Here is a 27280-nt window from a genome sequence, read left to right as displayed (position 1 = left end):
CCCTTGCTCAGGGAACAGCACGCCTGGTATTCTGACCCGCTTCTCCCCCCTCTACTTCTGGCTAGGAAGTAGGGTGCTGATGGGTGGCACCCCCATCTGCCCAGCACCACTGATGTATGCCCGCAGGAACTAAGCAAAAGGTTGGTTCATGGGGTGGCAGTAGAACTTGCTCAGATGTTTCGTTTCTATTTTGACTGAATTTACCACAATCCCATTAAACCAAAATTATATTACTTATCCTCTTTAACAAAAAGAACAAAGGGCTATAATTTTTATTCTCCCCTACTTTCACTTCTAATCTCTTCCCACTCAAAGCCATACCTTGGAACCTCAAGAATAGGTTTGAGGATCACTTATCGGTTCTTGTGCCCACCACTGGGATTGGGTTATGCCAGACCAGAAACCCAGGCCACTTCCTCCTGAGTCTTTTGCCTCCAACCCCTGGATCTGGAAAGATAGGTTCTGAATCTCTCTGTACCTGGGGGTCTTTATTTTGGGAGCAGAATTAGAACACCTGCTCCCTCCTGTGGACCAGAGATGACAGGTGCTAATGTGCTCCCAGCTAATCAGAGGGAATGGCGGAAGCTTTATGGCTTTAGCCGGAGGGCTGCCGGCTTCTGAGGCCCTGCTGCAGTGAGCGCCCTAGACAGTGTCCTTCCCCACTCTTCTTCCCCACCCTGCAGGACGCCCCTTCCAAGGGGACAGTCTCTGTGAGGAACACGGTGTCCGGGGAGAGAAGAGTCATCACAGATGAGTCACCTGTTCATAGTGATTGTCCAGAGAAGCTAACCTGCTACTGCTCAGAGAGCTGACAACCACCAGAGCAGACACAATGCCAAAGTGACATGAAATAGAATTCAGAATAAGATTCCGTCCCTGGGAGCATACTCCATTGGCTTTCTCTGCTCCTGCTTCTGCTGGTATCTGGCCTTCTGGTAGAAAACGATGATGACCACGGTGACTATATTGAGAAGAATGACAAGCAGGATGAGCCAAAATGAGTATCCGTAGCTGTGGGTCATTCCTCTGCTAGTGACTGTCGGATAAAGCTCCTCCAGCAAGTCCCTGGAGAGGTGATTAGACTGTGTGTTCCCCACAAACAGCACCATGGTCAGGAAAATGAAGGATGCTGAAAAGAAAATTAAGCTTCATAAATGACACGGTGATATGTTTCATAATGCCACATACTCTTTACAGCACACACACTCCAAGGGTGTGTATTGAGTATCTGCACTGGGGTTGACACTCTTTCAAGCATTTGGGGAGAATATTTTTAAAATATAAGACACAAACTGGATTCTAGGTGCAAAGTGCTACACAGTAAGCCAGGCCGTGTCCGCCCAGGACCAGATCTTCCAGCCCAAGTCTGCCCAGGAGCCGTCGCTGTTCACCCGGCCTGTCAGATAACCCGCTCCCTCAGACCCTGTGTGCAGCAGAGTGCCCGGTGAACTCGCAGATGGATGCAAGGCTGTGGGGTCAACAGGGCAAGAGTCTAGAGGGGTCTGGAGGGTGAACAAGACTTGGGAAGGCTGGGGGAGAACAGCAGCATGGCAGGTGGGAGCAGCAGTTTCAGTGAAGACTGGCAGGTAGCAAGCTGAGCATCCTGAACTGTGATGTGCGGAGGCAGCAGGGTCCTGAGCACAGGGTGTGGAGACAGGGCCCCTATACAGCCTCAGCTGGCCCAGGGCCCTGAACTTCATTCTCCATAACTCAGTGGGGTTTGGCCTTTAACCAGGAAGGAGGGACAAAAATGTAGATCCATGGTTGCTTCCTGATGGCAGGCAGGGGATAGCTAAAGGGCATGGCCTTCTTTTTGAGTCTGAAGTTGACCTGGTGAAGTTTACATGTGACTGAGAACACACAAAAACTATCCAATGGTGGGCTGGAGGGGACGAACTGTATGGCACTGACTCAGTTCTCAATCGCTGCCGTTGCAAAGGCTCACGGGGAGGACAGGGATGCAGCTCGGGCCTGTGGCAAGGCAGGGCCTGGATCCGACTGTGGATGTGGCCACCAGGGGGATCCCCAGGATTCTCTGCTGACACAGGCAGATGCGCAGAGTCCAGTGGACACTCTGGCGTCAGGCCTGTCCTGGCGTGCCCTGCACGCAGGGAAGTTCGGAATGGTCCTCCAAGAGGCCCTAATTAGAGAGTGTGTGCGAGGGGAGCGTTTTAACAGTCCTCAATGGCAGACTTCATCCTCCAAACAATGGCTGTATTTCTTAATTATCTGAGTGAACAAAGGCCCAGTCCTCTGATGCTCTCCAGCCCCTCATGCCTTAATTGCCCTTCACTTTCCTCTTGTGAAGTTTCTCAAGGCTGAATCACACAGGGGAGGATGCACGCAGGGCTACGTGCTGGTCTAGAGCTTTGATCTGCAGAGGAACCAGCCAACAGACTCGGGCTGACCCGAATCCCTCTTTGTGGGTTGATGCCAGGCGCCCTGGGCTCCACCCAGCCTCCAGCTGCCCGGCATCTCCAGTTGTCTGGGACAGAAGGGTTTTCTGGGGCTAGAGGAAGCCCCAGGGTTGATGAAGTGCTACCAAAGGCTCAGGGACACTGACTTCTGTCCTGGTCTGTTACTCTGGGCCACAGGACCTGCTTGGCGGCTCCCTGGGCTCCCTGGTTGAGGCACAGATGTATTTGAAGCAGCCAGCCCGTGAGTGTCCCTGGCTCCGACCTCCTCTCAGTGTGCAGACCTACCCTGTGTGGCCAGCGCCCAACCACCCCCAGTTAGTGTGGTGCAGAGAGGGCCTGGGGTCAGAGGACACAGGACCACAGAAGAGGCACTCCTGCTTTCCCAATCAGAAACAAGCAGGAAACCCGCTTCCTCTTCTGCCCTGCTGGACCCTGCCTACCATCTGCCAGCCCAGGAGAACATGCAAAGGCCAAGCCTACGGGCATTTGCCCCAGGGCCCAGAGGTCAGCCTGATTCAGGCCCACAGTGGCCCAAGGCCAAGGTGCCTGGTGAGTTCTCTACACAGGCCCTCCTGCAGGCTCAGCCTCCTGAAAACTGAGTCATCACTGAACTCTGTCGTCCTACAGGAGGTCAGAACCATTAGAGTCCCCAGAGGGCAAACTGAGGACAAGGTCTGGCTTCTGAGGCATCTGCACAGGGGATTTAGAAGAAGCCACAGCTGCCAAGTCTCCCTCCAGGATCCTGTCAGAAGGCACATCAGCTCCTGACACGTCACTCTCAGACGATCCCACCCAGCCTCTCTCCCTCTCCCTCCCTCCCCCTCTCTCTCCTCTCTCCTTGTCTCTCTCTCTCTCCCTCCCTCTCCCCCCCTCTCTTTCTCTCTCCCCCTCTCTCTCCCCCTTTCTCTCCCTCTTTCTCCCTCTCTCCCCCTCTCCCTCCCTCCCTCCCTTTCCCCCTCCCTCTCTTCCCCTCCCTCTCTTTCTCCCTATTTCCCTCTCCCCCTCTCCCTCTCTCTCTCCCCCTCCCTCTCTCCTCCCTCTCTCTGTCCCTCTCTTCCTCCCCCTCCCTTCCTGTCTCTCCCCTCCTCTCCCTCCCTCCCTCTCCTCTCCCTCCTTCTCCTTCCCTCCCTCTCCCCCCAGCCCATGTCTGTGTGTGTGTGTGTGTGTGTGTGTGTGTGTGTGTGTGTGCGCGCGCGCGCTAGAACTAGCCTCTGAGTCAGGAAGGAACACAGCAGGAAATCTGGGCTCCAATGATAGAAGTGGGCGGGGCTGAGGGGAAGCTGCTCCGCCCTCTTTTCATGTTTTCCTCTACTAACCCACCAGGGCCTCTGACATGTGCACAGACAGCGTGTATCCCACTGAGAAGGCAAGGACTCCAGGGGCTGCGGCGAGGCCGGCCGGCCACCTGCGAGTGTGGCCACAGCAGTCTCCACTAGGCACTCCCTCCTGCTTCTCCTCCAGGACCCACTGGTCCTCCCCAGCATGCCCCTGCGGCTGGAGAAGGGCCCATCCTGGCCCCAGTTCCAGGGATTCAGGTGTCCTTAGCCAGGTGGTGAACACTTAGGTACCTTCCACCCTGCGGGCTACAGAGACTGGCCTCGGAGAACCCGGGCCCAGGGTCTCTCTTAACTATTGGGAACCCTCAGGTCTTTCCTCGTGGGGTCCTGTTGCCAGAGTCACTGACCCTCATGAGAGCAGCGCTGGCTAAGTAATGACTGGGAGATGCTGGGGAATGGGATGGGGTGATGGGGACAGACAGCACTCTGAGGATTTGAGCTGAGACCCCAAACCCAGCCATGCTGAAGCCTCTGCTTCCCTTAGATTCCCAGCAGCTTGAGGGGAAATAAAGGCAACCTGCTTTTTACCCCAGTGATGAGTGCCAACGGGGTATCCTTTGGTTGGCTGGCTGGCTGAGGAGGGCTACAGTCATAGCAGCAGCTGGGGGCCAGGACCCTGGCTTTGGGGAATGTCTGTGCCTGCCACCAAGTCCTTTCCCCTTTGGCACTCAACCTGCCCACCATAGAGGCCACAGTGATGACCGTTCTGCAGGCTGTGGCCCCTGGCCCCAAGTGTGCACCACAGAGCTGGGGGTTTGTTTGGCCTCCAGGTAACAACAGCACAGAAACAAAGAGCCAGCCCTGTATGGATGTGGCCAGGCCAGCCTGGCCGCAAAGCCTTGGAGCTGAGGTGAGCATGTCATGTGACACGTGCCCGAGTCTGCCTGGACAGGTAGTCCCTGTCATCCTGGCTTAGTGCTTAGGAGTCCCCTGAAGCCTTATAAGAATCCCTCTTTCTGCCACCTGAGCTGTGCTGGGACTAGCTGGTGATCTCGACCCTGGTTCAGTGACCTCCCAGCAGGACCTTCAATGTCCCTGGTGGCTTGCCACACGAACCTGCTACAGGCAGGGCCTTTCTCTCTCCTGCTTCTGGTACAGGCCAGGCATGGACGTGTGGGCTCCTTCCAGCCACCTGCCCCAGGCAGAGGTAAGGATGCCTCCCACAGGACGGCGGGGGACCCACAGTTCTCCTCTGAGACTTCCTGACTCCTCCATATCCAGGGCATCTTTCTGGTGCTCAAAATGCACCTTGGAAACTTGCATGAAGCCCCTCTCGAACCCCCTGGGAGGATGAGCTTTGATCCCTAAACCAAGTTTTGCTGGTGGAGAGAGGAAGCAGTAGGAGGAACCTGGCCGCCTGGCAGGGGAAAGGCCTTGGAGGCGGTTGGAATGGGGCAGAGACGCTCCACCGGCCTGGCCCAGCCTCCAGGCAGCTGTGGCAGCTGCAGAGCCCCAGAAAACCCAGTGCGAATCCAGCATACCATGAGGCAGAGCCAGGACCACGTCCCCCTGGGCTCCCGCCACATCCAACAGCCAACCAGGAAGCAAACAAAACCAGCTGGCAGCACCACACAGCACCAGGGCTCCAGGCAGCCTGCAAGGAGGGACTCAGCCCAGAGGCTCCCAAATGACACATGGTGGCTCTGTGCATGATACAGACGTGTCATCTCGGGACCCCAGTTGACTTGTTAGGTGGAGGCAAGGAGAGTAAATGAGTGTGTGTGTGTGTGTGTGTGTGTGTGTGTGTGTGTGTGTGTGTGAGCGCGCGTGTGCACACACTCTCATGTACATGTGTGTACATACGCATGTGTCTCATGTGCCTGCGTATACATGTGTGTACACGCATGTACTTCTGCACATCACGTGGAGCCTGGTTTGGAATTGACGCACAGCAGGAGCCCCATGAGTGCTCTCTTGACCTAAGCATGTTTTGTGTGACTCTACATGAGATTCTCAAGAGCAAAGGTGGCTCCTGTGACCTGTTGTGACATCCCTTCTTCAACCACTTCTTGTCACTCACCAGAGCATTGAAACAGAATTCTATGTCCAGAGGTGCCACTGTGCTGTAGACTAGAGAGTTTCCACCACAGACCTGGGACACACTAACTCCGGTCACCACCGTGGGACCTGTGTGTTCCTGTGTGCGAGGGGAGAGGCTGAGAGGGAGACTAGAAGGGTGTGGGTTCTCCTGGGGATACTCACCGCTGAGTCCATTCCAGGTGTACACCCCCACTGGGCCCAGGAACGTCTGGTAGGGGTTGCTGACGCTGTTGTAGAAGGTAAACCCGGAACTCAGCAGCGAAGTGCACAAGCTGAGGACCAGGAACAGGATTGCCAACAAATGCAGAGTCTTTTGGGAAGAATTGTTCAATATCCCTAAAACTAAAACAATGTTTGGTAAGTGCAGAGCACAAGGTGCAGACGCCAGCTCCTCCCCTGGCAGGTATTTGGGCTGGTGACTGTCAGATGTCAGAGTAGCTATGTTTCAAGTCCTGCAAAAACAAGACCACATTCCTCCCTGTACTCCAGTTGTTGACTCTGGTTGAACGCAGATGACTGGACATTTGTCCCAACCCTGAAGTTCCCTGGCCGTGTCCTGAGTACCTGCAGCTGTCCACCAGTCATTCTGGCCTCACGTCCTTGCCAGTGGGGTTCATGGCAATTTCATCACGAGCACCTCTCTGGCTCTGAGCACTGCCCCTGCTCTTTTGGGTCGGTCACGCCCGCATGCAGCAAGCCTCCTGTAAGGCTTTGCAGGAAATCCAGTGAGGGGGAAGGCAGGGAGGAAGGCGAATGGAGGCCACAGGGGGAGAGAGCCCAAGGCTAGCAGTGGAGGGAGAAAAGGGGGCCTGCTCTACAAACCAAGGTGCTTGCTGGCCCTGGGCCCGGACTCTACTCCCTGGAGCCCAGAGGCCTGAAGGCCATGGGGCTCTGATGCTGGAGGAGGCTGGGAGTCTGCCCCCAGGGAGCCTCCGGACCTCTCCAAGTTAAGCCCCTCCTGGCATCTGCATCTGTCTGGGGTGCACAGAGGCTCCAGGTGTGGACTTGCGCTCATGCGAAAGGCAGAAAAGAGCCCGTGCCACGGGCCACTGCTCTGTCTCGGCTTCTGACCACCCCAGCCATCCTCCCTGGCCTCCGTGTCCTCCAGCTGCCCCTTCGCTACAACACAAATGACCCGTCTGAGCAGCCCACACCGCACAGCCTGGTCACACATCCGCTGCTTCCCTGAGGAGAAGACCCCACCCTGCATTCAGTGCTACCCAGATGGCCTGTGAAGTCAGGAGGAGAAATGACCTGGGAGAGACTTCAGAGCCGAGAGCAGCACACTATCAAACCACAGGCCAGTGCCAGGTATCGCAGCCAGGGCGGGGCGGGGGAGGAGAGAGGGGACACGCGCATCCCCCTTCCCTTCCTGTTCCCCTGGTCCCTGGGGAGAGAGCCCTGGGGACTCTCGAGTCCCTAGCCCAGCACGACTTGAAAGAACAGAGAGCAGCCATACAGGGAAGGTTCCTGTTTCCAGGGCTGAGTCCTGAGGGGTCCCAGGGAGGGGCTGCTGGTCTCCTGAAGCGCTCCAGCCGTGAGTGTCCTCTCTGCACAAGGTGGCCCTTTCCCCCCTGCACTGCCTCCGTGATTGAAAACCTCTCTGTGTGTCGCGAGCCCAAATCTGCATCCTGCATCTGCCCGGCCGCATTCTCCGCGTGAAAACACAAGCGCACTGCCTCCTGCCTGGCAGTCCTTCCAGGTGTTTGAGGGGGTGAACCTGACGTCATGGACGGCCGCCTCCTGGAGTGGTCTCTGTGGGAACCCCTCTGCACACTCTTCACGCCCACTGTTTCTCAGGGCATGCTGGCCAGACGGATCTGGCACCCCTCTGGGCAGGAGCACGCCCTCGTCCTAGTGTGGGATACCTTAAACTAGTTTACACATTCCATTTGTTCACCTCTTTTAACTTTTTGCTTTTTAATCAGTGGTGTCCTATGAGAGAGGTGGATTTCCACCCACTGGCTGGTGGCAGAGCAGGCTTACTGTGAAGACCCTCAGCGGGAGGAAGACCACCTCCCAGGGAGGTGTCTCAGTTGTCTTGTGGCTGAGCCCTGAGCAAGAAGCCTCTGTAGACAGGGAGTGGGAGAGGCTGGGAGTGGCAGTGAGAGGTGACAGAAGGTGCCAGCAGGAGGCAGGAGGGGCGATATCCAAGTGAGAAAGTGCAGGAAAGAGAGTCCAAAGAGAGGGAAATGGTGGCAGGGATTCTGGGTGTTCCCCAGGGCCACAGGTCCCTGGCAAACCCAGGGGAGAAGGGAGGGAGGGAGGTATCAGTTCAGCGGATTGGACGTTGACCTCGCCACCGTGGGCTGCAGATCCCTTCGCTCCTCAGGCGGGCCTGGAAGCTCGGTTCAGCTCACGGGGTGCTCCCGCCCAGGCGTCCTCCGCCCCCTTGGGGCTGCTCTGAGGTTTCTCTTGGTGATCCATGGCGCTTGGTGAGATCCTCAGCACCATCCTCTCTGCCCTGCACCCCTGGCGAGGGCTCTAAAAGTGTGGGTCAGACTTAGAGGGCAGTCATGCCAGGACCCTCTGAGGTTAAGCCGGGGGGATGGGGGGGCGGGTCTGAGGGACCAGGTCTCAGGGGCCACCTGGGCAGGACTGCCCGTCCCTGACCTCGGCTGAGTCTCTTTCCTCTTTCTCCCAACTTCGTTGGGGATGTCCTGGCTGTTCTCACTTAGCACACACCTGTTGTGAAGCTAGAGGAAGGCGACCCCAGAAGAAGGGTAGGAGGAGCAAGGGGCACACCTGGTCAGAGGTGGTCGGCGCTTCGCTGCTTCATGACTGTGAAGGCGGGGTCCCTTCCCATTCCAGACAGAGCAACTTTCTCTAAGGGAAACTTGGGGACCTCACCAGAAGTTGGATGGGGACCACAGGAGCCCTCTCTTTGGCAAAGTTTGAGAGCCAAAGAAATAAACAATAGAAAACAGAAACTTTAGTGTTGAAAACACGACTCTGTCCCAGACACTTGAAGTGCTCTACAGTAGTTTTCTGCTTTGCACACTTAGTAAAAGGCAGTAAATGATCATGCGCAAATGGTTAACATTCCATTTTTTCAGAGTGAATTAAAAAGTGACAGTAGAGTTCGGCTCTTTCCTTTGACTTCTGGTAGGAATTGGTAGATGTGACTTTCAAAAGAGTCAACTTGGGGCTGTTGACTCCTACGTTCCCATGCATTAAGGGGACAATCCATCTGAGTGTTAACTGCTGCATTGTGAAATTGATTTTCAGCATCCTGAATTCCCTGCCACCTAGGTACGACAGCTGCATCTCCCTTCCAGTTCCTGCCTCAGGACTCAGACGATGAAAGCAGAAAATGCAGGGAAAGTTAGCAAGAATGGAACAGCCACAAATCTCCCGGCATCTGACAGCTGCTCTCTGCTACGGAATTAGCAGATACATGCCGTTCTTTTCCTTTCTTTTAGGGGCCAGCATTGAATCAGGAAAGCCACCTCACAATTGGAACTAATTGCCCTGATTCTGGCAGCCCCCGGAAAGAGGCCAAGAACACAAGGCCACAGAGATGAGCGCCAGGCTCACGGGCTCTGCAGCTGGCAGGACTGGGTGGCTGGCTGGTGGAGCAAGGAACTGAATCAGTGGCACTGGACCTCGGTTCCCCACACGGGGCTGGTTAACCCCTTCAGGCCCACTTGCATCTGCCTTTCTGGTCTTCTACAAGTCCTCAGACACTGGGGAAGAGCCGGTGGTCTAGTGGGTCTCAAACACCTGGTCACAAGGGCCTGATCAGGACACCTTCTGAATCTGTGGACAACAGGACCACCCTGGGAGGGCTGGTGATGCCAACAGATCTCAGAGCATGACTCAGACTCTCCTGGTAAGTGGCCTCGGGTGCCCGTGCCTCTAGGAAGGTCACCAGGGCTCTCTCGAGAGAAGAGTGGCTGAGCCCTGCAGGACACCTATGTCCCTATCCTCTCCTCACTTCAGTGCGGTCACATCTCTGGGGCAAATGATGAGTGGCTCTTCTCCAGGAGAAGTGTCCGTGTGTGTAAGGGCGTAAGGCAGGCGTCTTCGTGTTTGTGGACATCTAACTCATTCTTCCTCTCTTTGCAAGTAACCAGTTTTTGCAGCACATCTGTTTTTCTAGTTATTTTTATCTTGGTTGAATAGGGCACTGGGGCTCCCCGGGAAGCACGAGGTTGGTGGAGACTGACAGGCAGAGGGTCAGCCGAGGGTGGCGCTCCTGCAGCTGTACGTTGGTCATCGACTCAGTGCAGCAGGTGGGCCAGGGGGTCCTGATGCCTTCTTCCAGCCGATGTGGGTTGGTTTTCAAGGTTGCATCCAGAGCCGTCTCTGAGAAATTAGTTTAACTTAGCACTGGAGCTTGAAGCAATGCCCAACATGCAACGCATGTCCCTCTAGCATCTGGCTGTCATCAACTAGTTAGAATCACTGGGTCTTAGTCATCTGGGCAGGATTTTCAAAACAAGCAGACCAGGGACTGACTCCCTGAGATCCCTATCAAGCAGGGACTCTTTGCCAGTGTCCAGGTGAGTCCACCTCCAGCCTCAGAGACTCACTGTCTTCACAATGCAAGTGCTTAAAGCACCACATACCTACCACTCAAAGTGTTCTTTGGACCAAGAATAAAGACCCGGTGAAAGACAAAAGCTTTTCCTGTCAAAATATATGTTCTGGTCAGCACGTAGGCTGAGTGATATTTGAAATGACCTCATATTGGTCATTTCAATATGAGGTCATTTCGTATTGTGGGTGACTCATTTTGTCATCATTGCCAGTGTGAGGAATTATTACATGTCACACCCCTTGAGCCCTAATAGCATTTTCAAAAACCAAAGTCAAAGAAATGACTTATTTTAAGGGTCCTGTTGGCATGACATCAAGATCCAAAACCAAGGAGAAGGCACATCGCCATGAGTGTGAGTCTGTGTGCTCCTGTTCTCCGGCTTTCAGGGTTCTGTCCCCAAGGAGTCTGCAGAGCCCCGTCCCCACCCTTGCTGTCATGGAGACCTGCACTCATCATAGCTCCCAGTTAGAGCAGGTGTTGAACTTAACTGGTTGAGTTGAATCTCCTGCCCTGGGTAGTGAGCCTTCCACGCCAGGAGCTGTGTGCAAATCCTGTCAGAATCCCAGGCCTTGCTACCTGGCCACCGTCAGGGAAGGTCTTTTGACTGGAATTAGGTATTCAGAACTTCTCGAGTAGCAAAGATAATCTGCTCATGCCTGCATATAAAGGACCTGTCCCCTCTCATCTGGATGTTGGGCAAAGTAAGATGCATCCAGTCAATCTGAGCTCCCAGGCAGTGCAGCTCCAGCACAGTGAACTTCCTGCTGGTCTGACTGATCATTTCCCCATCAGTTGCCTATTGTTGGCAGAATTATTTTGGCACTCTGCAGTCAGACATCTCTAATTTAAAATCTGCAGCTCAGATTGGCACACAATGATAGCTCCTATGCAGAAATATGGCAAAGCTTGGTGATGATCACTATTCCTTAAGAATTTTCAGGATGAGCTGGCCTCAGCCAAGAAGCTAAAGTTAACCCGACAAGGTTAACCTGTCCAGTGGAAGATTCTGTCCTCGCAGAACAGGACAGCAGTACTGATACAGATGGTATTTTGCTGCTGGTCATTGGTTTCTGATTTGAAATAAGCACAGGGCGGCCGAGACAAGGGGCGGGAGCCAGGCCATGCGTCTCACTGTGGGGACCATGATGCTGCTGTCTGGGAAGCACCTAGGCACTGTTAGCAGGGGACCACCACATGCAGAAGTTCCAGAGACGTTTCCCTAGCTGAGAGAGTAGTGGGCGTTCTGTGATCAAGACGGTCATCTTCGATGAAGACACCTGGGCCCTGCGTGTCCTTAGATGTCAGCAGAGCTGGTGTGCAGCGCCCTCACCCCCTGGGTGGCAGCTCATTCATAGCATGGCATGGGGGACAGTGACATGGGGAGGTCACAGGAGGCCCCCAGACAGAGAGTGAGAGATCCAGGCAAAGAGGAAATGGCCATTCCCCTCTTCCTCCCCACTGGACACTGACCCTTGGGGACTCTCCCAACTTCTTCCCTGATCTCCTCTGGCCCGCTGGCTGCCAACAGTCATGGCTTCCACTGGAGCCATTGATCTCAAATTGCAATCAACTGGTTCCAAACAGGCATTGTATAAAAACCAAAAATTTGTAGGTTTTGTCTCTTATTTAATTTAAAAGAAACATATCTGGAGACTCAGAAACCAGTTCCCTTTTTGTTTTGAAAATGCTACTCATATAACTGAATATATGACCAAATTATTGACATCTTAAATGTAGGTGCTGTAGAGCAAATGTCCCTGGGCCCTCTGGGAGGCTGCTGAATGCCGGGGGAGAGGGGACCTTTACAACACCTAGAAGACAGGTCCGTAACTTGGAAACAACCCTGTTGCTCTGGATTTCAGGAAATCACTTCATTAACAACGTCATGAGCAAACTAGAGCCAGAACCTAAACACCATCCGGAGACTAAACACTACAAATGCAGAAGGTTGAAAATGATGGAGATTTATAAGTTAGAAGTTAATGACTGCAAAACAGCTGATAATGCCTCTTTAATATCTATATGTATATAATCACTGTTCAAAACAAAGTCCTCTTACGTGTCATATAATTTGCAAAGTGGTTTTATAATTTTAAAAATAAAATGGTAACTATCAAATCTCAAAAGTCAAGTAGCTAAATCAACTTATTAGTCTCAACAAATTTATTTTTATACCTATTGAGAGGAAGGCATCATTATATAAAGAATTAGGATAAAATAGGAATTCCTATAAAATACATAATTAATAGAATTAATAGAAATTAAAAGTTCTCTCCAATAACAAAATATTTTGGGGACAAGAATGTCAATTCAAATTGGTTAAATAAATGAAGCTGAGGAGTAGGAACAGAGGTGGACTGTTCCATTTTATCTTTCCCTATGATGTTATTTAGGAAGTTCGGGCCAGAGGTTGATGCCCAACCTAAAATACAGTCATCACAGTTAAAAATGTGGTTCCTACTGGCGATGGAACACCAGGGTGTTTGTAATATTTTTTCTAAGTATTATTGTTGCTTAAGTGTTTACTTAACAGTAAATTTGGCACCATCCAAACCCAGCCACTGCTGGAATGGCAGACTGTTGAAATGAAAGACCAAGGCAAACCCCGAAGCTGAAATAACAACACAGTGACCTCTCAAAAGTATGCGGTGGGCTTGATCTTCAATGCCACTCAGCACTTACACGGAGATTATTTTCAAGTGGCTATTTGGCCCAAATATAGAATAACATGAATCTTAATCCACACTCACTGTACCAGCTCACAGTGGCTCATCATTACCTTCAAAAGCTTTGTCTGGCTCTTTAAGTCCTTGATCGATTTCTTGAGTGCTCCTACCACGGAAGAGACCATAGGTGACGGTGACGCTGCCGTTGGAGAAAGAGTCTGTGATGCCAGCTGTACTGGTGATCCACACTTGGGTCCCGAGAATGGAGCAGATTACAATGACGGCCCCCAGGCTTGTGAGAAAGCCGGACAAGAACATCAAGGTTTTCTGTGTTGTCGGCATGGCCTCAGGGGAATAAGTTCCCTGGGGTGAAAGAGTGGAGATCTGCTTATAATACGGATGGACCTTAGCATTTGGAGTCCAGTGTCAGAAATGGAGTCTATTGCTTTGTTGGGAAATAGAAAACCTCACTCTTCCAAAGGAGGGTTGTGCTGCTGGACATTGAACCCTGGGCTGGCCATAAAGCTCTGCAGTGCCTGGACTTTGGTCTGGAGTCAGAGGTAACCATGGCTGCAGCCAACCAGCATGAACAGGGGTAGCACAGTCTCCAAGGACTTCCTCAATCACTCAATTAATTTATAGTCCTTCGTCATGCTGGGGAAGCCAGCTTAGTCCGCCCTATCAGGACGGAATTGCAGCTCCTCAGTAATGAGCAGCAGAGATCCATACTCCGGAAGTGCTGGTGAGTCCAGCAGGCACCAGCATAAAGCCTGGCTCCCTCAAGAAGTGCTTCACTGAGGAGCGATCTGTCCCTTACCACTGCTCCCAAGAGAGACCCTCGGGAGGTTCGTTAGGACCTCCTCAAAGGTCCTGTGGGGTCGCACCTCCTTACCTTTACGCCTCATCAGGGAGCGGTGTCTTTCAAATTTACTCTTCCAAGTTGGGGAGCATCTGCATGTTATTTAAATGATAATTTGGGAGGCTTTGCCTTCAGCGTTCTGGAGCAAGTGGCTCTGAACACTCTTGCCCAGGGCTTTGTGCCTGGTGTCCTCTCTGCTGAGTGGTTAATGGTCTGTAAAAGGTCACTTCTGGCCCTCAGAGGAAGTCCCACGCCATTTCTCCAGGTGATAAATAGAAGCTTACAGCAAATTTTTCATGTTTTTTTTTCATTGTATTCTGTCGTTAGCAGTGTCCTCCGTGCTCCTCAGCATCCTGCACTTCTCCTGGACAGCACCTGGTGGCGGGAGGTCACTGTCTTCCCTGTGCGGGTGGACCCTGTGCCCTAGGAGGTGGGAGTGTGTCCACTGCACCACTGAATCCCAGGCTCTGCCACGAGCAGCACAGGGAGACAGCGGATAGAGGCCGAGCGCGTGCCTGGAGCCAGCTGCACAGGAGCTCCCCGACCGGGCATTCATGGTGTTTCCATTTCAAATTGCGACTGAAAAAGAGCAATGCAAGGAGATTCTGTGCATGCACTTTTGTCTGTGTCTCTAATTACCTCCTGGCTAGGTTTCTGGAAGTGAGTTAAAATACATGAACTTGGACTGAAGCTGTTCTTTTTTGCTCTTTAGAAAAAGCACCAATTTGCCCACCCCACCCCCACGCAGCGAGGGTGCCCGCTTCGTGGCTACATCCTCACAGCCTGGGATATTTTGGGGAAAAGTGATTTTCTTTCCCATTTATGTCTACTTATTTTGACTACAGTTTTAAGAAGTGAAGCAGAATTTCAAGTGACTTCCTTCTAGTCCTACTATCAGCCTTAACATAATTTCGTATCATGATACAAACACTATCTGTGCTCATTACAAAAAGGATTCCCAATGGGAATGACAAGAATAAAGAAGAAAGTAAGTAGAGCAAAGAATTCACCCCAGGGAAAGTGGTCCTCTCGTAGCTGGGTGTGACTTTTGCATCCACGTCTTTATGTCCACACACACTTTATACTGAATTGAGTCCTGCTCCGTGTTCTGTTTTATAATCTGCCTTAAGAACCTCAGCCCTCTGCCAGGAGCTGCTCTTATGTCCACAGACCTGTGCCAGTACACGGCTCTCTCACGCAGGTCCTCCGGGAGGACTCCCGAGTGGCTTCCGTTCCTCACCACTCTGCCCGTGATGGAGACACGCTCCTTATCTCGTCCAGCTGGTGACCTGTCTAGTGTTTCCCTGGGATACGTTCTCAGGAGAATTTCCAAGTCAACAGTGCATGCATATAGAAAGTGGGACTAGTTTCAGACCTGGCCAACAGCACTCTGCACTGGACTCCTCATGTCCCCTGGCTCCCTGGCCACCAAACACTCTCCAAGCTTTTACTCTTACAGGAGCCAAGAAACAAGGACTAGCCTGATGTGCGGGCTAAACCATGGAGAGCTAACGTATCTTAATATGTTTATGTCCATGTGTATTTCATTGGCACACGTTTTCTATTTACAGTGTTTATTTATCTTCTATATAGAGGTGTTTATTTTTATTTATAAAATTTTGTATAATAAAGGTATTAAACCTTTGTCAGTTTTGTATATTGTATATACATAAATATTCATATATATTCCTTTCTTTGCTTGCATTTCAATCATAGTATATATCTGAAAGTATATATTTGTAGACCTTTTTACTGACTCAAGTTTAACACATCTATGTAATCAAATATTTCAGTATTATACTTTACACTTTCTGAAAATCCAAAATTATCAAGGTTATTTACATATTAAAAATAAACTCGAATTTGCTTAAAACCCCAATGGTATATTTGATCAGGTAGAGCACCCCGGGCGAGAGTGGAAGAGACCACTCAGGAATGAACTGAACCAGCCGCCTCTGCTGTGTTCTGTCTATGTATCTGTTTTATTCTTCTGGATTGCTGTTTTTTTAATGTTACATTTTGTTTTTACTGCTTCTCTATTGCTGTCCTTCTTTTTGCTTCTCCTTTTCTAATTTTCTGGAATAAATATTTAATTCCCTTAATTTTTTGCATCAATAATGAAAGTACTTAAAAACCAGAAATTTTCCTCTCAGTAAAGCTTTTTCCAGGTCCCACAGGTTTTACATACAATCTTCTACAGATTGTCATTTAACAACTTTTGAAGGACACAATGTTAAAATTTCAGTGCAGTCTAATTTACCAATCTTTCCATTTTATGGATTACGCTTCATATATCATATTCAGGAGATCTTTACCTAATCCAAGATGGCAAAGATGTTTTTCAGTGTTTTCTTCTAGAAGTTTTATACTTCTCCTTATATCTAAGGTGAGGTCTATTTCAAGTTGATCTTTTCAAGTATAATAAAGTGAAGCTGCCACTCATTTTCAGCCACGTGGCTATGCAGGTGTTCCAGCTGGATGGCTTGAGGAGGACACCTCCTTCCAATGAAATTCCCTTGGCATAGTCATGGAAAATCAGATGACCACCCTGGTGGGTCCCTCTCTGGATTCACTGCCATGATCAATCTTCCCGGCTCTGCGTAGGCCTCAAGAGCTGTTGGTCCAGACTCCTTCCTGGGAGCTTCCCTCGGCAGCTCTGCTCTCTCCAGGACTCACCCCCAATCCTGGCACTTTGGCTCCTCGAACCTGCTCTCTTTCTCTCCACGCCAGAGGCCACAGCCTTTGCCTTGGCTCCCCTCCTGCACAGCAGCCTGGACCCCCTCCTGGAAGCTCTGGGGGCAGCCAGCCTCACCTCCTTCACTTCCCTCCTCCCTCGCAGCCGTCACAGCCCTGCACCCCTGATGGCCAGTGTCTGGACACCGTTCCTGTGTTGCTTTCTCTTCTCATCTTACTGATTTTAAAGCCTAGGAGGTGGTTCTGGCCCCTGTTCCGCCATCGCAGCCAGATGAGGAAGTCAGCCTTCGTTCTTCAGTGACAGTGTGGCTGCTGCATGTTGCACCAGTTGCTTTCAGCCGTCCTACATGGACTATTGTGGATGTCTGAGAACCCGAGGCCAGCCTTATTTTTTCTCTCTGGTAGCCTGGTTATAAGAGCACTTGTGAAATGCAGGCATTTGAACGCCACCATCCAGGTTGCTGTGGTGATTAACTAAGGCATCCACTCGACTGAATTAAGAAGTACTTAGAAGCCTGGAAAACATTACTGGGGTGTGTCTGAAGGTGTTTCCAGAAGTCAGCCAGCAGGTGAGTCTGAGCGGCCGAGGTGGAGGAGATCCACTCTCAGTGTGGGTGGGCACCAACCAATCTGCCCCAGGAGCCTGCGTCGTTCATACTCTTGTACGGGCGAAATGGCAGTGAACAATGTGGTCCCTTGTGGAATTTTGTGCTAGAAAGCACCTGGGAGCAGCCTTGGTGGTCTGCAAAGGAAGCAGAGTTAAATAGATTAGGGGTTATCCACACACTGACTGCAGAGGCTACAAGGTACCTGTGTAAGTTCAAGTATGAGGAAATAGTGGTATACCACCACTTGGTTAGTAGAAAATTCACATGTATGTATGTTTGTGAATGCCCAGGATCCTTCCAGGAGGAGTGAGGAGGAACTGGTAACTAACTTTGTCTCAGGAGAGGAGAACTGGCTGTCTGGGAAATAAGGAAGCAAGTGAGACTTAAGTTTTCACTGTTTCACTTTTTGAAACTTCTGCATTTTAAGCCGTGTGTGTGTTCCCTACTTTAGAAAATATGTATATGTGTGTGTGTGTGTATATATATATATATAAAATATATATATGCTTTAAGCATATATCATATATTATATATACATATATAATGTTATTTGCCATTTAAATAACATAACCATACACATTTACTATGTAAAATAATTGCAATTCTGAACACATGTAACATAAAATTTAAAGTACTACTTTACAAGTGAAATATGTAGTATTAATTTACTTATTCAAACACTATTCCTCTGCACAATTTAAGGGGATTGCTAGGTATCGAAGGTGCAAAAATGACTGACTCAGCCATTTCCCTGGGGAAAGAATACATATCAATAATCAGAACAATGAAATAAGAATTTAAAATAAAGGTGGGAAATCCAGTCACAACAATGACAGAATAATGGATATACAACTTATTCTTCTGTCATCTGTCTATCTCTGGGAAAAAAACATAAGGAGTAAAATCTCTCTAAGCCCAGCTTTCTGCCTGGGGAAGCTCCCTAAATGGCAGCATGGAGGAACTCCAAGTAAGAGCACTTTGTTTCTGAATGGAGGGCCTGAGATTGAGCCCTGTGGCTACCAGGGAGTCCGAATGTGTAAGGCAGGACACCAAAGCAGAATATAGCTGCCCACTAAGGGACTCGAGAAGTTGCATGATTCCCTGGAGTCTTTGATCTAACACCAGGCTGTACATTAGCAGAACCAGATTCTGAGGCCTCAGAACATCTGCTGAGGGCCCTGAGCCTCTCTCATGGAAAGGTTAAGGTGCATTGGGAGTTATGGAAGTTCCAATCATCCAGGGTGGAAAGGCCTGTTGAACACTTCAGGCATTCAGTCCAGACCTCAGAGAGACTGAGCCTTGAGACTGGGGCTACTAGTCCTCAAGTAGGGGTCTCTACAGACCTCCTAACAGAAACTGAAACTCTATAGGCCCTCAGGAATGCTGCGTTCAGCAAACAAGAAATTACAAACAATGAAGGAGAGAGAGACAAACAGAGAGAGAAAGAGAGATGCGAAGGAGCAGAAAAATAACCAGGCCTTCCCCCTGTAAAACAAAACAAAACAAATATTCAGTAGAAGCACACTCAAACTTGACACAGATGCTAAAATGAGCAATCAGAAGTGTTGCTATAAGCCTCTTTGAGGATTTAAAGGAAAAGATGATTCAATGAATAAACATAAGAACCTCTGCAAAGAAATGAAAATTACTTTGAAAATAATCAAATAAAAATATCTATGATCTAAAAATAGGATATCTGAAATAAAATCTTCACTGGATAGACTGAACAGAAGGTTAAGCTCTGCAGAAGAAAAGATCAGTGACTTTAGATACACAGCAATAGAAACTCTACAAATTGAAAAGCACAGAGGAAAAAAGACTTAAAATTTAAAAAGCCTCAGTGACCTCTGAGGAGGTATTAGGAGCAACCTCACCTACAATTAGAGTCCAGCAGTGGGAGAGAAGTAGGAGAAAAACCGTTTGAGGAAGTAGTTGCTGAAAAATCTTAAGATTTGATGAAAACTTCAATTTAAATCAAGAAACTCAAATAATTCCAAGTAGGATGGACGTGAAGAAAACCACACAAAGCTATGTTTTAATCAAAATGATAAAATAAAAATCAATAAAGAGAAAATTTTCAAAACAATTAAAGGAAGAAGGATGCATTATGAAAACTACCAATATAACAAGAAAGCATGAATCTCACAAAAGATGAAAGAAAGGAGAGAAAACATACTATATACTACAGTTCTATGAAGATCTGGATCAGGTAAAATAACCTACAGTGCTAACCAGTAGAACAATGGTCATGTTGAGTGGGAAAGGGAGGATTTTCTGGGACGGGTTATGAGGGAACTTTCTAGAGGGATGGAAATGTCAGTGTTTGCTAGGGGCATACATGTCACAAGTACTTACTCGACTTTATTCACGGTTATATTCCTTAATGAAAAATAATCCAAGAAAAAAAAATTAAAATATTATGAGGATCCAGAGTAGGGTGTGATCATTCTTTTTTTTTTTTTTTTTGAAAAGTGAAGAAATCTTCCAGCAAAGGGCCCATCCTCTCAATTTAAGTGGGTAATAATTGTCAGTATTTGTGCATAACTTGGAAAAAGAAGCAGGGAGGGAATAATACTGGGGCTATGTCAAATTGAAAGTTCTGAATCTGTTAGATTCATTCTGGTACATTCCAGGGATCAAAATAGTTATCCTGACTGCCACCTCCGTGGCGACTGGTCCTAAAAGAAATCCTGAAGGACATAGTGCTGTCTCACCATGTCCTGATTCACCATGCCCTGCAGCCAGTCATCAACCCCGATTTTTCCTCCTAAAATGGTAAAATTTTATGTTATTTTCTGTATACTGTTTAAGAGCAAATCCTTACCTGCTTCGCACATGTTGCTTCAGACTCCTCTGCTCATCCTCCTAGACGGCATTTCTGACCTCAACTCTGGAATTCCATTTGAACCCTTGTTCTGTCAAGTCACTGCAAAGAAGCCCAAGGGCCCAGTCCTCAGTCCAGTGGAGGCAAAGGTGTACCTGCAGGTGATGTGACAGCCACAGGGTCACTGCCTGGAGTGATGTCTCACAGGGAGGAGCTGCACATCTGGGTGAGGTGGAGGAGTCAGAGAGCAGGCATGGGGATGGCATCAGGAAGGCCCCAGGTGGCATCAGGTGGGCTCTGACAGGCAGAAACCCTGGATTGGAGAGGGCTGAGTCCCAGGTCCTAAAAGATGAAGTGGCTAGGTGTTCCAGATGGCAAGAGGCCTCGGCGCCAAGGAAGGGGGCTGGGGAATTGACTTTGATGCGGCAGGGGCCTTGAGGCACAGATAGAAATGAAGATGGCAAAGAAGGATCCAGGGGCTTCCATGCCAGGACCAAAATGACCCTGCCATAAGTTCCTGTGACACATCTGTATGCTGTGATGTCTGGCAACTTTAGAAGACATTAAGGAACGTGGCTTCATTCTTAGAAGACTCTTTGGGGTCCAACAGGGAGGATATTACAGGAGAGAAGAGCCATCTGCCTCCTCATCATGTTCCCAAGGCTGTTCACTTTCCAATGGCAGATGTCTCACAAAGGCGACACGTTTCTCTCTTCCTGTATCACAGTCTCGGCCTCCCCAGCCCTGCAGTGTTAACAAGCAAAACTGTGCTTATCAGAGCTTTGAAATTATTGCCTTCTCGTACACAAGCCTGGCTCTGCAGCAACCATAGCAGCAGGAAAATCAGAGCTGGATGATGTCACTGGGCCACCTGGCCCCACCCAACCTGGGCTGTTGCTTGAAAGCATACTCAGGAGGGAGCTGCCTGCCCCTGGGCTGGTGTGATGAGGTGACCTGCTGGGGCCCAGTCCCCCTGCATTCCCAGCCCACAAGCGCTCAGTGAGCTCTCCAGGCTGTGGGGTGTGTTAGGAGCCGAGGCAGAGAGAGGATGGGACAGGTGCAGCCCAAGCTGCTGGAGCTTCAGCCTTGGGGACAGGGAAGAGGAATGGCTGACACCAAAGGAGCAGATAAACCTAAAAATAACCTCAAATTATGATAAGAACTGTGGAAGAGAGGAAGGGTGTGTGGCTATCTTCCAAAGGCAACTGGTAAGAAGGTGCAAGGAGGGAAGAGGCCCCAGGCAGCAGGGAGCCATGGCTAGAGAAGGGGCAGTTCAGGCACAGCCTCCCTGCAGTACAGCTTTTATTCTGATGAGACTTTGAATCAGTTCCGAAGCTGTGGGAAGGCAGTGAGAAGAGAATGGGGACAACAAGTAACTTGGAGATTTAAGGCAGCCATGGGGAGGGAGGTGGAGGCAGGTATCACTGTAGAGGATCATCAAGGTAGGTCTCAGATGGCAGGAGACCCCAGAGGAGCTGGGCACCCCAGGGGAGCTGAGCTCAGAGGAAAGGTCCCTGGAGCCAGGCTTTTCTGAGTTACATGCTGGCATTTACAGCTCTGGACAGGCCTCCGGAACACCTGTGCACTGCACAGGGAAGAACGGCTGAGCCCAAGTTCTCCACGGGCTTCATGGCTGTTTGCACCCATGGAAGGGGAGTCACATTCTGGGCAGGTCAGATGTGGAGGTGTCAACCAGCAGGTGCCCATATTTGGGTCTGTAGCTATATCTGAACCGGCGTCAGGTGTCCCAAGAGTTACTTGCTGGCTATTGATGCTGGATGGGGTACCAAACACTGCTGAGTGCCACTTTTTCATTGTCCCTTCATGTGTTCCTTCTTCCACAAGCCTAAGCAGCAAGGTCCCCTCGTGAAGCCAGGCCTTGGCCCAACTTGGAGGGCAGGACACAGAGGTTCACAGCTGAGATGGGCAGGTGGCTTTGATATCCTGTCTGCCCCTCTGATGGAATTTTCTTCTCTGAACTCTCTAAATAACCTAAGCAAAATCACCAGGAACAGAGACCCTGAAAACAGCAGGCTCAGCGCTCTACCCGTTGCTCTTCGGCGTGTTCCATTTTGCAGAAACTGCCTTACTGACCCGGAAGCCCTCTCCCACCCCATAAGGGAACCCTCACTCACTCTTCAGGAAGGAGGGTGCCATGCCCACAGCCCTGCTCACTTCTCCCAACCAGGAGCGTTACAGGATGGCCTGCCCTCCCTGTACCAGTCATAAGGCCTAAAGGATGTCCCCACCAGGCCACTTCCTGGTGCCCGGGGCCTAGGCTGGACAGGAAGGTCCTAGACTTTCCTTTTCCGCTGATATGAGTGCCTGTCACACCTCGTCTTATCCCATATGCACCTGGGTCGGGGCAGAGTGGCCAAGACAGGGGCTGCCCAGAAGGGTCACCAGCCCGAGCAAGCCGATGTCCAGAGAGCCTGGATGCTTCCAGGCCCCAGAGGCCCTGCCTGGCGGGCGGGGCCGCAGCCCGGAACGGCTGGCGGGCGCCGGGTGCGCTCCTCGCGCCGGGCACCAGGCGTCGCCCCCGCTCCTCGCAGCGCCAGGGCCCCCGCCCCCGCCGCGGAGCGCAGCCCGAGCGAGCCGAGGAGGCGGCGGGACCCGCCGGACAAATTTCCTGCTCGGCTGCGGGCGGCGGGCGGCAGGAGGCGTCGCGAGCGGCTCCAGGACCCCGCAGCCTGCGCGCGTCCCCACGACCCTCCTTCGCGCCCGGTGGGGACAGCGGGGCGCCCCGGAGGGCGGCGGGCGGACGCCCGGGAGATGCGGAGCCGCGGCGGCGGCGCGATCGGCGCGACAGCACCGGCCCCCCCGAGGTGAGCGGCGCGCGGTGCGGGCGAGTGGCAGTGCGCCCCTGCGGTGGCCGTGTGCCCGGGCCGCCCGAGCAGGCCGGGGACGCCGCCCGGAGCCGCCGCCCGGGAGACGGGCCGCGCCGGGGTATTGGGTCCGAGCCGGGTCCCTGCCGCCCTCGAGGCGCGCCCGGCGCCGGCGACCGGGACCGTGCGACCCCAGCCACGGGCTTGCGACGCCTCCCCTCCCCCAGAGTCCCCAGCCCAACTTGGCGACCACATCGGCAGCTCTCGCGCTCCCTCTCGGTAAACAGGAGCAGAGCGTGTGAGTCTGCGGTGGCGACAGTGCGAGGGGGACTGTGACAGGGCGACGTGTGTGAACGCAGTCGACATAAGGGGGTGCCCACGGGTGTGCTGAGGGCTGCGCGCACAGGGGTTGAGATTGGAGCCTTTCCAGAAAGTGACTGAGTTGCGACAACTCCAGGCGGGGCGGGGGCGCCGAGAGGATGCTTCCCCTGCTTCCCAGGGTTGGGCTGGTCCGCAGGTGCCTTTCTAAGGAGGGAGCGGAGACCCAGTGGGAGACCCTCGCAGGTTGTTGGGGCAGACCACCAGTGTTTGTAGTTCCGTGGGTGAGTCGTCAGAGCTCCTAGTACCAGGGGTCAGCCGTGCCAATCCTGCAGCCATCCTGAGACCATCTGGGAAAGGCTGGGCAACCTGCAGGATGGTGGGGCAGAGCCAAGACCAGAGACCTGGTCAGACCTGACCTAAATTCCTTCCAGGCATGATAAATCCTTCTAGAAAGGCTAGACAGTGACACCTGCAGAATGGCACATTGCTTGGTCTTGACTTATGACCACTCCATCAGAGCCTCCACCCAGGAAACTCACGGAGAGAATATGGTCCCAAGCTTGTGTTGAAGTCAAGGAGTGTGGCTGAGTTGAAGCAAAACTGGCAGTGGAGGATGGTGTTTCTAGAAATGATTGTGTCTGTCCAGTTAGCTTGCCCTTGACCCAGGTGCCCTTGGCCCAGCGTGCCTGGAGGGTTTTGCAGAATGAAGTTCTCTTGCAAAATAAAGACCCATGTCCATTTAAACTATATGTGTGTCGGGGGAGGGCGTCTTTTCAAAACTGGGGACTCAGCAAAAGAGGCATGAAAGGGTCTCGTGTGGGTGGCCGTGCAGGCTCTGAACACCAGGGCCACTCAGCCTCTGCCAATCAGCAGAACTGAGAGTGAATAGGGCGGGGGCTGGGCTTCTGAGCACAGGCTCTAGGCCTGTGGGGAACAGAAGGCCACGTGGTGGCATGGAGCTGTACCAAAGCATGGGGACGGTGCTGCCAGTGAGAGGGTCTGAAGCAACCTCCAGCCCTCGAGTGCTCCTGACCATGACTTCAGGGCCCAGGTCATTGTTGTTTGGAGTTAGTGATGCCTGAGAATCTGCACTGTCCTGCCCCACCCAACAGACTTCCCGTGTGTGCACACAGCTAGACCTAGATCTGTGTGTGAAAGGTCAGATACTTGGTAGTTGGATGGGTCTGAATGGTCTTACATTTAATAACATAGCCCCTCTCATCCCTGGCCAACTCAGCGGTGGCAGGTGGATGAGGGGGTTGCTCTGTGTAACGCTGCCCAGAGCTGCCCAATGGGGACAAAGTCAGTGTAGACTCAAAGGGAGCGTGGTCAGTGCAGAGCCAGGTGCAGAACCTGCTTCTCCCTTCTGTGGAGGAGCACCTGGCAAGAATGCACTGGGGGTCAGCAGCTCCACCTCCACGGAAGCCGGGAGAAGTCCCAGGCTCTGTGTCGTGGGGGATGAGCCCTCCCCTCCAAGGATTCATGCCTGCACTCCCAAGAAGGGTTGCAGCAGCCGTGGGAGGTATGCCCGAGGGGAAGGCATCATTTCCATTGGTAAACTCGCTTCTCCTCCCTCCCTGGGGCCCCCTACTTTCCAGATCCCAGGAGACAAGCCCGCTCTACCTCCTGCTCTGACTCCTTCCTCTTTTGCTCAGTCATAGGAACTCCTATCCATACTGCAAGTCCCCCAACTCAAATGCCTCAGTCTCCATAAAGCCTTCCGGGTCCCTCTACGAGTGATCGCTCTTCCTCTTGGTTCCACAGAAGGGTATGTGTGCCTGCCCTAAAGTACTTCCTGGAGTCTACTTTGATTGCTAGGTGGCTCGTTCCAACAGTTCATCTCCACCAGTGGTCACAGAGGGTGGCTCAAAGCTTGCACTTTGGGTTCAGGCTTGAATTCAGATCCTGGCTCGGGTATGACCGTGGCTAAGTGACTCAACAGTCACTCCCGGGTGTCTCTTCTCCAGAGTGGGAGATCAGAGTGGGCCTGATCATCCCTGCTCTAGGAGGCTGCTGTGAGAGGAACAGGTGGCACATCATCCAGTAAATTGCAGTTACTGGTCCCCAAAACACTGGGCACAGGGCAATGCACATGTTAAAACCCAGTGAGGTTTAAATGGATAAATAAACAAAGCCAAAATCCATACTAACACATAGATTTTGCCTTTCATGTGCCAGATTGATTTGAATCTGTATTCCAAATATGATGTGACATGCTCGATATTTTTATCTTTTGTGTGATAATCTGAATGATTATATGAAGTTTGCACAATCAAATATTTCATCTCATAATGTCATCACTTATCTATGCTCTGTATGAATCTGTTCCTCAACCTGCACCGTCAATTCCCGTGTCAGTGATCCACAAGACAGAAATGCAAGTCGCTGTGCTTTGTTAACCTGGGCTTGTGACCACAATTAGACTGGGATGGGTGGGAGGCAGGGCGAAAGTGAACCCAGCCAGCATCCAGAAGCAGCACAGTCTAGGAAGAGCCTGCGGGACCAGCGTGAGAGTGGAGTTCAGACCTAAGCAGACAGTGCTGCAGCCGTGGACCGACCCTCAGCTGGCTGTTCTAACTTCGGAGAAGAGGGCTGCTCCAGGTCATCCCTGAGCCTCTCCAGCCTGCCACTGTCCCAGGAAGGGTACTTGACTATGTGCCGATGGATCCAAGATTGGAGCCGCTTCCTGTTTCTCCGTTTAGTACTGAGCTATGTTCTTCTGTGCTCTGGATACTAGCTCTAGATGGAGTGAGAGCAGGCTGGTGGGTGTGGTTAGCATGCGGTGAATTTTAGGGAAGACCCCAGATGTATGGAAGGTCTGTTTGGGAGGGTTAACTTCTCATTATTTTGTCATTTGCAGTTTTTTTTTTTTTTTTTTTTTCCCCACAAAAGTAGAATGGGGGCTAATTAGTGTTCTAGACATTGGGATTTTAGATTAGCCACACTCGAGGTAATAGGGGTTGATAACATGTTGCTAATTCTCAGCAGATGCAGGTGTTGGAGGGGGGGTGCTGCCGGATGTGGGCTGGGAGATCCCTAGTTTGGGGATTACCAAGCCAGCTTCCGTTTCTTCTCTCGATTCTGGCTGCTGTTCCCCAAATCTTACCCGTCAAGGTCTGCCCCGTCCAGGTGTTACACTGGGGAGTTTTGATGTGGTTCACAGCCTTTGAACTCTTACTGCAGCAGGCTCCCTGCCAGAGTGTGGGCCTCATGTCTTTCTTTCAACTATATAAATACTTCAAAGGGTTGATGAAGCTTATGAAATAAAATCTCTTAACGATATATTCCAGAAAAACAAATAAACATATCCTTTTATATTAATTCTCTGGGAAATAAGGACTCAATAAAATATTTTTAAAGGATGGACACTTGTTTTAAAGTACCTTTCAAATACAATTGAGAAAGAATTTAACTTGGTCTATTACTGTGTACCCTATCAAGGAACAAAGGGGTGAAGAGGTCTTTCTCCCAAAGCAAAGATACACTTTGCGGTAAAGAAAAAAATCAGTCCTTGTTTATTGGGTAAAAACCTAAAGTGTTTTGGACAGGTGTTTTGATGTCGGTGTCTACTGAGTGAAGAATGGAGAACCGATGGGAACACTTATTTGGATCCTGGGTCTGGGTGCTGGTGACACTGAATCTGATCCCCTGGAATGGCTAGCATGGGAACAGTAGGGTCTAGCCGTGAGCCCTGGGCAGGTGCAAGGCTGTCATCGCTCCTAGGATGGATGGATGGAAGGTCACATAGTGCCTGGGACTCAGAGTGCACTCTCAAGGTGAAGTGGAGGAATGAATAGATGAAGCTGATAGAGCCTCGTCCAGGTGGCCTTGTAGGAGGCCAAGTGCAGAGGGCTCTCCCAGCCATGGTCCCACCCCCCTGGATAACCTGAGCAAATCCAGTGGACAGGGACTGGTTTTTCACAGGAGGCGGCACAGCCTGGGGCTCGGGAACAGCATTTGGGGGCAGAAGGAGTGGGGATGATTGGGTCTGTGGTCTTGGGGCTGTGGGCAAGGCAAGGCGCCTACCCGTCCCAAGTGTGACTCCAGTCTTCAACAGGGAATGATGTGCCACTCGGCTTACGGTGGGGCTGGGCGGAGGTGGACCGAGTGTGCCGAGGCCTGGCAGTTGCCACCAAGGGCCAGACA

General features: G+C 51.3%; 2 protein-coding genes across 6 annotated transcripts in view; one reads left to right on the top strand and one right to left on the bottom strand.

The window, feature by feature from the left end:
• Window positions 1-234: 234 nt before the first annotated feature.
• On the bottom strand, window positions 235-15527 carry CLRN3 (clarin 3). Its single transcript, XM_079137290.1, has 3 exons — window positions 13117-15527; window positions 5957-6136; window positions 235-1129 (listed from the first exon to the last, which is right to left on the bottom strand). The coding sequence occupies exons 1-3, from the start codon at window positions 13343-13345 to the stop codon at window positions 858-860; spliced, it is 681 nt and encodes a 226-aa protein (XP_078993416.1). The 5' UTR covers window positions 13346-15527; the 3' UTR covers window positions 235-857.
• Window positions 15528-17104: 1577 nt separating this feature from the next.
• PTPRE (protein tyrosine phosphatase receptor type E) overlaps window positions 17105-27280 on the top strand; it is a 136924-nt gene continuing 126748 nt past the window's right edge. For 3 of the 5 annotated variants that reach the window (XR_013763356.1, XM_079137283.1, XM_079137282.1), the window contains exon 1: window positions 22616-22813. Coding sequence is in view for 2 of the 5 variants with exons in the window: in XM_079137283.1 (XP_078993409.1) it covers window positions 22761-22813 (53 nt within the window). In the remaining 3 variants the exon portion in view is untranslated. Of the gene's footprint in view, window positions 17126-22579; window positions 22814-27280 lie in introns of those variants that run through there. The other 2 variants (XM_079137284.1, XM_079137286.1) reach the window with 2 other exon arrangements.

This window comes from Sciurus vulgaris (genome assembly GCF_902686455.1).
Source record: "Sciurus vulgaris genome assembly, chromosome: 4".
Lineage (NCBI taxonomy): Eukaryota > Metazoa > Chordata > Mammalia > Rodentia > Sciuridae > Sciurus > Sciurus vulgaris.
Note: the sequence above shows the minus strand (reverse complement) of the source record. Positions and strands in the feature narration are given on the sequence as shown.

What these genes read in the sequence shown, in the direction of transcription:
- CLRN3 (XM_079137290.1), bottom strand. Translation starts at nt 13,345, where the DNA reads ATGCCGACAACACAGAAAACCTTGATGTTCTTGTCCGGCTTTCTCACA. An exon ending in GCCAGACAAAGCTTTTGAAG is followed by an intron (nt 6,137 to 13,116) that starts GTAATGATGAGC and finishes ACATTGTTTTAG; the next exon opens with TTTTAGGGATATTGAACAAT. An exon ending in CACCTGGAATGGACTCAGCG is followed by an intron (nt 1,130 to 5,956) that starts GTGAGTATCCCC and finishes TTTTCTTTTCAG; the next exon opens with CATCCTTCATTTTCCTGACC.